Here is a 12,010-nt window from a genome sequence, read left to right as displayed (position 1 = left end):
ATTTTGGTTAATTAGTTTTTTACTTGGTATAAGAGGTAAAAGAATACAAATGGTTAAGCATAGTAATATTTAATTAAGAATATACTTTGGTTAAATTTAATATGATTAATCTAGAAAGTTTTGCTTTTTAATTGAGAATGTACTTTAGTTAATAATTAGAACTTCAACAAATTAATTGCGAATTTACTTTAATTAATTTAAAAATCTAAGACAATAATTAATTGAACAACAATCCTTATATAGCCAATGAATAATCTTATTTTGAAAAAGTAATAGAATCAACCTATTTTAATTATTATTATTTTTATCTCTTCTCTTTTTCAATTGATTTCTTTCTATTATTATTATTTTATTATTTACTCTTTTATTTTTTTTTATTTTGGTTATTATATTTATTTTGTCAGACTAATTTTTTTGTATAATTATTATAAGAACTAATTTGTTAAGAATTAATTTCGTGTCCATTGGGAGACGATTTAGGGTTGACTTTACCTTTCTATTTTAATGGCTACTATCTTAGCAATATTGAGATTGCTATAGTTTGATTGTATTAATTTAATCGCATCAAAAATAACTTATCACTCTTGGATTTTTTCCATTTTTATTTTCACCCAGTCATTCCCTTACTTCGCCCAACAAGGAAATCGCCTAATATCGCTCTTAATGAGCTCGCCCAACGAGTTGTAGGTAGTCCAACAAGTAAAGGGTCTAGAGCTATCTAGAATGCAGATTTTGCATTCTTGCTCAACTAACCATAATCTGATAAGTCGTGCTTCTAACTAATCTCTTTAGGCATTCCACTCAATTTTTAGATGAAAACACACAAATTATGAATCTACCAATGCTTGAAATGAATGTTAGGACACATAACCAATCAAAATTACCATAAGTGCTAAAGTATTTTAAAACACATACTTATACAACTTAATCAATCAACTTAAATAAGATTTCATCACAAAGAAACATCTTATTTCATAATTGCTCAGCTGAATCGCATCACACATCAATAATATTTAAATTTAAACTAGCTTTCCTTACCTAATGTAGAAAAAACTCGTAACTCAAGGTTTCTCCTAAGCTCTAGTTCTCATATGATACTTTAACTACTTACACAAACATAAGATAACATATCAAATGATTACGATTAATCGAAGATTCAATTTGAATTATGTTGAGTCATATACGTGACTCTAAAACCTACTTGTCCCTCAAAATACTAAACTAATTCAAAAATAAAAAAAAGTAAACTTACTATATTTTAAATAAAAAATATAGACCTTTCCATTATGAGTCCACTAAGTGACATATGATCACAAAGAGATGAGAATAGGCTCCCAAAATTAAATAAAAGATAAAGAAAACATTAAAAAGAAGTTTATAGAGAGATATTTTTTTTATATAAAATGAAATACAATGTATTTATAATTAAACTTTTAGGAATAAAATAAAGAAATATCATTTTGAAAATCATTACTGTTCTTAAACCATTTTCTACATCTTTACAAACTGAATTCTCATCCATTTTACAAACTGAATTCTCATCCATTTTATTCTTTATTTGATTTTGTATGTTGTTGTTTTCTTCTATAACATTAAACATATATCAAATTTCTCTCCCTTAAATATTTATTAAAAATTTTAAAAATTGTATATTATTAGCATTTAAGTTCATATATTATTTTTCATATAATAAAAAAAATAAAAAATATAATTAAATAATTTTTTAAAATCATATCAAATAAAGTAGAAGCAATTAAAAATAAAGAATCACAAATATTCATATACATATATTCATCCATGCCCATAATTTTTTTAAAAAAGTAAAATATTGATATTAATGACCGATTAATCGAAACATTTTTTATCGACATTAAAAAAAAAATTGACCAATGTCCACTATACAAATTTATTTTTCATCCATATTGTCACTTTCATATTTTCTTTCTCCTCTGCAAAGAAGCATAATTTAAAAGAGTTTTAGAAAACTAAAAGATGAAGTATAAATTAGGGAGGAAATATTAGTATTTGGCATATTGGTTGTCTCTTAAGTTGGTTCTTTGGCTGTCGGTTGGGATTAGGGACGAGAGTCTTAAGAGATCATTCTCTGGTTGCCCAGACTTTATGAGTTTGAAGGACACTGTCCCTTCTAAATCAAAATTGGTACCCTAGTATAGCGCACAGTGTCCCAGAGTTTGAATTCGTGGGCCAGTTGCTAGGATTTTAGGTAACCCTTTTCATGTGCTCCACTGCTTCTCAAAAGTTCCTAACTTGCAACAGAACATTATTGTCTAATTATGTAACTGCATATTTGTTTAATATATTCCAGTAGAGTAAAGACACGACTCAGAAAAGATAATACATGCTTATTTAAAATATAAATTCGAATTTAAAATAAAATTACACTATAAAATATATTATAAATCATGTTGTATCTGTTGTAAATTTTAGGTTTAATAATCTATTTTGTAGTTTTACAATGTCAATTCAATCCATGGTTTTAAAGGTATGTGAAATTGATACTCATTTAGTAAATTTTGCGTGAACCTCGTTCTTTCGTTAAATACAAACAAACGACGTTAACTTTTTCTTTCTCTCTTTTCTTCTTCTGAATTTCTCTGAACACAACAACTTTTTCTATTTATTAAATATATTTTAAATTTAAAAATCAAATTGTATTGTTTCAAAAAATTTCATTTTTTTCTTAAAATTTGAGAATTAAAAATACGTTTAACTTTAAAAATAACAAAATAAAAGAAACAAATGACGATAAAATAATTAAAAATAAAACTTAGAGTTAAATGACGTTTTTATTTTGATTCTTTCTACTTTAATTTTTCTACAATTTTAAAGTAAATATATTCTTAAAAGAATATATTTTACAGTTAGCCTTAAATTTTACTTACCCGTTAACATAAATTAATTAGAAGCTAAAATCTGAAGGTAAACTATATATATGATTTTTATGAATTTTTGCCTATATTTTTTTGAGTTACGCTAAACATAATTATTTTTCTAAAAATAATTTATAATCGTCATTGAATAAATACAAGCTGCGATAACGTATGTGTATGTATTTTTTAAATATCTATAAATTATATATATTTTTAAAATAGTAATTAAAATGATAAAATTAAAATAATAAAATTAAAAAAGTATATATAATTGTAGATATATAGCTAATAAAATATAATTATTGAAATAAAAAAATATTATAAGTAATATTAAGAGTAATTATTTAAATTTTAAGAGATAGTTATTAAAATGATAAAAAAATAAATAATTTTTTCATAATGAATCATTATTTTAATTAAAATAAAAGTTACTAAAATGATAAGACTGAAAAATAATGTTTTATTATGAATAATTATTTAAATTAACAAAATAATAATTAAAAAGATAAAATTGGAAAAACAAAATAGAATACCCAAAAGTAGTTATAGATTATGTCAAGTAATGAGGTATAATTATTCTCCAAATTCCATTTATTATAAACAATGATAAGTTCTATGTAATTGCAAAAGTGAATAACTAAGCTGGCAAAGAGTTCAAAACTTTTACACAGCCTATGGAAAATTTGATACAATTTCAATGAATGTATTCCACATTTTGAACTAGCAATGATACTACAATTTCAGTAGGAATAATTGGTAAAGAAAAGGAGTGAATGAAAAACAGTGATTACAAAAGGATGAAATTCAAAAGGTGTTACCTTACCGGTGGTTGAAGTGTACAATTTTGGAATCCCTAATCAAAATCCAGACTTTTTAAATCCCTAATCAAAATCCAAATCTCTAACCAATTTAAAACCTAGAAACTTCCAACATACAGTGAAACACATGGTGGTTGAAGTGTACAATTTTGGAATCACTAAAAAATAAAAAATATTTGCATTTCCTTTTATTCAATCTATCACACGAAACACTTGTATATACTTTCTAGTGCGAGAAAAACAAAATAAATTATTAAATCTAATTCATAATTATAAATTAATTTAAAACAAATTTATATTTTTAAATTTTGAATTTAATTTATTTAATTAGATTTGGATTCTACGTAGATTGAGTATAGTTTTTAGATTTTGAAAATCTAAAATTAAGACGTAATTATGTCATTTTAAATTATAAAATATTAGGTGAGATCAAACTCGAGTAGGTAGAATCATGTTAAGTTCATGTAAGATCAAAACAAATTTATTTAGATCAAAGTCAAATAAGTCAATTTGAGTCTATGTTGAATAAAGTTAACTTGGAATCAAGTAGAGTTAATCAATCTATATTTAAATAAAGCTAGATTCAAGTAAGTTAATTTAATTTGGATTCACATTGAGTTAATTTGGATAATTCTACATTCACTTGAATCGAACGAATCCAAATTCATTTGGTTTGAACTTAGATCCCACTTGATCTTTGTCCCCATTAAGACCAGGGTTGCCATTACCCAATTAAGACAAAGTTTGAGCTCATCCAATCAAGACAAGGTCGAGCATATCCTAAAGAAAACAAATCCAAGTAAACCAAGTAAGTCCAATCCTAAGTCGAGTTAAGTTAATCTAAACTTAAATTGAGTAAAGTCAAGTTGTTCTGTCAATATTTTAAGTTTATATTTATTTAGGATTATATTAAACTGAATTGGATTGATTCTACATTAGATCAATTAAGATGATCTCATATTGAATTTAATGTGATTGACATGAATTTAATATAAATTTTATAACATCCCAAAAATATAGTATAATACTATATAAAAGAGTCATCACATATATGATATGGTAGAACAATTATTAACTAACATATATAGTAAATACTTACAGTCATCCAAAATAACTATGAACTTTAGACTTTATATACAAACATCCTAAACCAAAACTATTTACAAATTATGATATGTAGAAACTACACTACAACATTGCCTCCATCAAGAACCTGCTCTAGAGACACCTCATCTCCCTCTGTTCACACCCACATGAAGATCATAGCGAAGAGAGAAAACAAAACAAACATACAACAAAACACAAATAGAAGGATAGGCTAGAAGAAAACAAATAATGATATATGAATACATATTAAACATTTATGTAAAAATCCACACACAACATATGAAATAAAAATAAACTTTATGTATGACCCCTTGACTTGACCATCCGGATTAGTATGAATATGTAGCTATGGCAGTTCGTGCACTTGTTGTGGTGAAACAGTCGGCCCACCCCAAGCTACCACACAAGGTTAGTCTGTTATCACTCACCTTAGGCTAAGGTAAAGCCCTTAGGCTAGGACCTCCTACTATTCCCATGACATGCCTCAGCCCTTTCTACTTGAGAATAGGTGACCATTAAAATGTCAAGATGAACTCCAAGACTAAGCTTCCTATATTCATACTTACAACCTAACCCCTAAATCAAGTTTTCACTACCTCACTTCCTCTAGACTAGCTCTAAACCAAGACAATTTACATATACTCATAACCAACCCATGCTCACACAAATTTCTAACATTTTACACATCCAAATATAGTTCAAACATCATTCCATACATTTCATAATAACAGTTCATCAATTTTCACTCAAAACAATCACATTACACCACATCCATCTACTCTAAAAGATTACTTGAGGTCACACAATTCAAGAATCATGTCCATCAACAACCATACACCAATAATTACTAAAATTAAAGAATTTTCTAGCTTCCCTTACCTCAATAAAATCAGCATAACTCTATAAACCCGACCGTGACTTACACCGCAAGGAACTCTAGAAAAACCTACAAATCACCGATTGGTGATTAGAGACAAACTTTAGAACTTAAATCGAGTCAAGAATTGAAAGGAAATACTACTTGACACATACGGAAGAATCCATTGCATGATCAAGAGTCAAGAAATCACTAAGAAAAGGGGAAAAAAACTTACTGACTCTAATAAAGAAATTGATCGGTTAGAAAGGTAGCCCTTGACGCCAGGATCGCCTAGACACCTCCTAATCGTCGAACAAATGATCCAAGAGTGAGAAAGGTTAGAGAGAAGTGAAAGGAAGGGAAGAGAAAATAGTTTTGAGAGATAAATAATATTTTAGATAATCATACGGGTTTTAATAAATTATATTTATATTATAAGATTATTTTATAATAAAATACTCGGTCTCGATACATTTACAATATTACATTAAATAAAAATCAATAAAAATATGAAAAATGAACAAAATAAAAAAAATCATAAATATATTGTTTTAAAGTTTTAAATAAAATATAGCATTATCATATACTTGAAAGATAGTTAAAATTCACATCAATTATTAACATACAATTTCAAATTGAAAAAGAAAATTTTATGAAGCTACTAGAAAGAGTTCTTAGAAAATAGAAAATTGAAAAGATCATGAATTTTAGAATCGAATAACTACATAAATATTATATATATATATATATATATATATATATATATATATATATATATATATATATATATATATATATATATATATATATATATATATATATATATATATTTATACTTTATATGAGATTTCGTTTATTTATTCACATTTGTTTTCCGATTTTATTCATTAAATTATTTTTTTAAATTAAAATACTTATTTTATTAATTTAACTTTTAAGTAATAATGTTTTAAAATTATCTTACTTTATGATTACTACAAATAAAGTTACTTACAAAATAAAATAAGTAAAAACTACATTTTTATAAAAATTATTTTAATTTTATGATTATTACCTATATAAAGGGAATTTCTCATTTTGGTGTCACATTCCTTTTTTAATTTTATTTTTTAAATAAATATTCTTTTTTATCAATTTTACTTTTTAAGTTTTTTTTTTAAATTTAGCCGTTATTTTTTTTATTTTAAGGTTTTATAAATCATAAAAAAATATGTATATACATCAAAACGAGGCTTTTCACTAGTACACTTTCCGAGAAAACTTTCCAAAAGGTCACCTATCCCTAAATTACTCCAGGCTAAACACGCTTAACCATGGAGTTCTTATGGGTTAGGCTACCGAAAACAAATTCATTTTGGTGATATGAATAGCCAAATCAATTCCTTTAAGCTATCCTTCAACTATATTGTCCCATACCTATACAGTCTCTAGATCCCTCTCGTTTCGGTGTATGTTCAATTCTTCCATGTATCCCTCCCACTAGAAGCCTGCTAGGAGCCGCTCTTTGTTTGTGCCTCTTGCACTTCGTGCCTTTTGCACCGGCGATCACTCCCCGCCCTTGTCAGTGCCCAAGTGTCACATAGGTGTATTAAAATAATGAGACAAATTATTTTACTTTAAAATAATCTTATAATATAAATAGAATGTTATAAACACTTCTCATTATTCTAAGAACACTTCATCTCTCTAGAACTCTATTCCTCAGAGTTCTCTGACTTCTCTCTACAATCTCTCTCTGCTGAGTTTTCTGTTCGACGACCAGGAGGTGCCTAGGCGATCCTAGCGTTGAGGGCTTCGTTTTGGACTGATCAATTTCGTGTTCTTCAACTGGTAAGTGGTTTCCACCGTTATACGTTTTCTATGGACTGTGAACATGCATCGTTTTCGCTTTGCATGTGGTTAGCAGTTTCCTCCTTCATTTTCTAGTTAAATTCAAGCTCTAAGAGTTGTTCTTTATCACCAATTGGTGAGTTGTAGGTTTCTGTTGAGTTCCCTTGCAGTGCAAGGTACGGTCGGAGCGAATCTATGAGTTGGACTATTATCTCTAAGGTAAGGGAAGCTAGGTTGTACTTCAGTTATTAGTTTATTCTTTGAGTGATAAATTCTGTGTTATAGTGTTGTTTGGTTAAAAATTCAGATTGTGAGTGTATGTTCTTTGAATGTTAAATTGTGAAAACTGTGGAATGATGATTATGAACTGAATTGGATGTTGTGTGCTGCTGTAATTGAATATATCCATGTGAGAAATCTGTTATAGTGGTGATCAAGTAAAATGTGAAGTGAATTGAGCTTGTTTAGTGTAATTTAGAGGAAGTGAGGTAGTGAATTGAGCATTAGGGGTCAATGCTGTTATGGTTTGCTGGGGTAGTTTAGATAAGTCATATGTGACTTGTTTGAGTCATCAAATTGGTTAAAATCAGGTTCAAAGTGGTAAATTAGAATTTGGGTATCTAAGTTGATGAAGTTTAGGTTTTAGAGTAGGATGTGATGCATAAACACTTTAAGTTAAGGTTAGGAAGGTCTAGAATCACTTAGTTAAGTCTAATTAAGCATATACAACGAATTAGGAGTGTTAGGAGTTGGGAAAGTTGAGTGGAATTGGTAAGGAGTGGTTGAGTTGCATAATTCTACAGAATTTCGTTCTGCAGATTATGCAGACTCGTTGTGCGAATAGATTCGCATAGCGAGTCACCTTGGCGAGGTGCTCTCTGCCAAGGCATTCGCATAGCGATGGATGTGTTGTGCGAGTGGATTGAGAGGGTTGCTCTTTGTTTGTCAATCCGCATAGCGAATCAAATCGCTATGCAACTGGTTGGGGTCTGGAACTATTATTCATTTTATTCGAGCAGCGAGTGGGTCTCGCTCTGCGAGTAGTCAGGAAGTCTAAGTCTCTGTCTGAGGTTCTCGCATAGTGAGTTGGAACGCCATGCGAGGGGTTTGGGGTCTGATACATTTCACAGTTTATTCGCATAGCGAGTTTAGTCGTTATGCGAGTGGTTAAGAGGAGTTGGTCTCTGTCTAAGGATTTCGCAAGACGAGTTAGGTCGCTGTGCGAGAAGCTTATGGTTTCGCTATGCGAAGGTGTGCGCTGTGCGAAGGGTTCAGTTCTAGTTCAATTCTCTTGTGATCTTAAGTTGTTTTAAATGAAACATTGAGTGTTGTATGAAGTAAGTTAAAGTTGTATCATGTAATATCTGTGGTTATTGTTGTATGTTGTATTTCAAAGTGTAAAGTTCAAGTATGATTAATGGACGTAATTCCATGATCCTCAAGGAGAGGAGACATGGTGGTGCCCTATGTTGTGATTTAAAGTGAAATCTCTAGTTGAGATTCAAGTAAGTTTAGAATGGATGCAGGATCTTAGTCTTGGGGGTTATCCTGAAACTCTAATGGTCTTTCATTCTCAAGTAGAGAGGATTGATCCATGTCGTGAGGAGTAGCAGGAGGTCCTAGTCTTGGGTGCTTCCAGTATGGCCCAAGGTGAGTGATAACGGACTAACCTCGTGACTGTGGTAGGGTGAAACCCATTGGCAACGGCTTTGCAAAGCAGTATAAGCCACCACGAGTGCACGACCCGTCATAACTCGGCAATCATTCTAAGTCCGGACAGTCAAAGTCAGTGTGGTGTTATATGTGAAGAGTTTATGTAATGTGACTGAATAATATGATTGTATGAAGTTAAATAAATTTATGTATGATTAATCTTTGTTTAAACTAGCTTACCCTGTTGTGTGCTTGTATTTTGTATGTTCTGATGTTCTTCTTCTACAATGATCATCCTTTGGATGTGAGCAGCGGAAGAAGAGGTGTCTCTGGAGCAAGCATTGGATGGGGGTGATGCTGCTGAGTAGTTGGCTTAGTTAGTAGGGACCTTGTGTATAGTTTTGAGTCTCCTATAATATGTGTATAAAGTTTAAATTTATAGTTGTTTTTGGATGATTGTAAAGATATCACTTTATACTTTAGATGGATAACTGTATTATTTTATTATGCATGTGGCTTCTCATTAATATAGTTTATACTATATATTTTGGGATGTTATATTAATAATATTAGAGCAGTTCTTTCCTTAGGAATCCTGTAGGTTTTGAGTGTGCCTTGCTTGTGCTTGTGTACTCTTAGTCATGTTTAGTAGTAATCCTTGTGTCTTTGAGTTGGACTGATGTTCTTTCTCTCCGTGTAAGTAGAAGATGGCACCTAAGCCTCCTGCTCCTCCACCCACAAATCCTGATGCACTTGATATGATGAGAATGATGGAATCAGTGATTAGTGCGATGTCGGTGACTATGAGTGAAGAGTGGCAATGTCGAAAATTTGATAGGGCTTTCTATCAAGGAATTCTATCAAGGAATTCCCTGCTTTAGTGGAGATGGCAAGAGTCTTAGAGAAGACTAAGTTGGAAGTTGATAGCCAAAAGAGCCAGCCGTTGAGAGTGGGAGGTCCAGTGATGTCCAGAGGTGGTTCTAGTTCTAGGAGGACTCCCTATTCTAGGTCTCCTTCTCATGTGCCTATAGGGTCTTCTTCTCAGGCTTTTGTGTCGTCTAGACCTTCCAGCAATTCTGTGGGAGTGAGATGCTATTCTTGTGGAGGTCCCCATCTTCAGTCAGTCTGTCCTCAGATGGAGGGTTTCAAGAGGTGTAATATATGCCGTGTTGATGGGCATTATGCCAAGGATTGTCCTATTGTCAGGAGGACAGGTCAGCAGACTCATAAGGCTAGGAGAGCTCATCTGAGGGACGGTGCCAGATCGTAGGCTTCAGGCAAGGTGTATGCTTTATCGGGGTCAAAGGCAACCAGCTCAGGTACTCTTATTGTTGGGCGTTGTGTGTTGAATGGTAGAGAGTGCTGTGTGTTATTTGATTCTGGAGTGACACACTCCTTTGTGTCTGAAGATTGTGTTGCTGATTTGGGATTAGTTGTGAGAGAGTTACAATATGATTTGGCTGTAGCTACTCCCACTTCGGGGTTGGTCAAGACATCTACTTTGTGTGCTAGATGTTCTGTGGTTGTAGAAGGGAGTCGGTTCAAGGTAAACCTCATTTGTTTACCTTTGCAAGGTTTAGATGTGATCTTGGGGATGGATTGGATATCTGCTAATCGCATTCTCATAGACTGTGGTGAGAAGAAGTTAGTATTTCCTGAAGAAGAAGTGGCAGTGTTGTTGTCTTCGGGACAACTGAAGTAAGAGTTGGTGGAAGGAGCTTATTGCTTTCTTGTGTTGTCGCATCTGGCGGTTGAGCAGAGTGGGCATGGTTTAGATCACTCAGTTGTGAGTGATTTCTTGGATGTGTTTCCTGAGGAAGTGTCGGGGTTGCCTCCTTAGAGGGAAGTCGAGTTCTCTATTGATTTGGTGCCTGGAGCAGGACCAATATCAATATCGCCGTATAGAATGGCTCCAACTGAGTTAGCTGAGCTGAAGAAGCAAATTGAAGATTTGCTTGAGAAACAGTTCATAAGACCGAGTGTTTCTCCGTGGGGTGCGCCTGTGTTGCTTGTGAAGAAGAAGGATGATAGCTCCAGGTTGTGTATTGATTACAGGTAGTTGAACAAGTTACCATCAAGAACAAGTACTCGTTGCCCAGGATTGATGACTTGATGGATCAGCTACATGGAGCTATTGTTTTCTCCAAGATAGACCTAAGGTCAAGTTATCATCAGATTCTGGTCAAGGCAGGTGATGTGCAGAAGACCGCCTTTAGGTCTAGATATGGTCACTACGAGTATGTAGTTATGCCTTTTGGTGTGACTAATGCTCCAGCCATATTCATGGACTATATGAACAAAATCTTCAGGCTGTTCTTAGATAAGTTTGTTGTTGTCTTTATAGATGACATACTTATTTATTCTAAGACTCGGGAGGAGCATGATCATCACCTTAGGACAGTGCTTGGGATTTTGAGAAAGAAGAAGTTATACGCTAAACTGTCTAAGTGTTAGTTCTGGTTAGAAGAGGTGCAATTTCTGGGGCATGTTATCTCAGCGGGTGGAATTGCTGTGGATCCAGCTAAGGTTCAAGCAGTGCTTTAGTGGGATAGACCAAAGTCTGCCACTGAGATCAGGAGTTTTGTTGGTTTAGCGGGCTACTATCGTCATTTCATAGAAGGTTTTTCTAGAATGGTAGCGACATTGACTCAGTTAGCGAGGAAAGATCAACCTTTTGCTTGGACGGACCTGTATGAGTCTAGTTTTCAAGAGTTAAAGCAGAGGTTGACCAGTGCTCCGATTTTGGTAATCCCTGACACAGGTAAACCTTTTGAGGTTTTCTGTGATGCTTCTTATCAAGGACTGGGTTGTGTGTTGATGCAAGAGAGGAAGGTGGTTGCCTATGCTTCAAG

At 32.1% G+C, this 12,010-nt stretch overlaps 1 protein-coding gene across 1 annotated transcript; it reads left to right on the top strand.

Moving 5' to 3' along the window:
- The first annotated feature begins 9,865 nt into the window (after positions 1-9,865).
- Positions 9,866-10,860, top strand: LOC108323136 (uncharacterized). Its single transcript, XM_017555499.1, has 3 exons — positions 9,866-9,955; positions 9,997-10,372; positions 10,568-10,860. Exons 1-3 carry the CDS (start codon positions 9,866-9,868, stop codon positions 10,858-10,860), a joined length of 759 nt encoding a protein of 252 aa, XP_017410988.1.
- The last annotated feature ends 1,150 nt before the right edge of the window (positions 10,861-12,010 follow it).

Source organism: Vigna angularis, chromosome 10, assembly GCF_016808095.1.
Source record: "Vigna angularis cultivar LongXiaoDou No.4 chromosome 10, ASM1680809v1, whole genome shotgun sequence".
Classification (NCBI taxonomy): Eukaryota; Viridiplantae; Streptophyta; class Magnoliopsida; order Fabales; family Fabaceae; genus Vigna; species Vigna angularis.
Note: the sequence above shows the minus strand (reverse complement) of the source record. Positions and strands in the feature narration are given on the sequence as shown.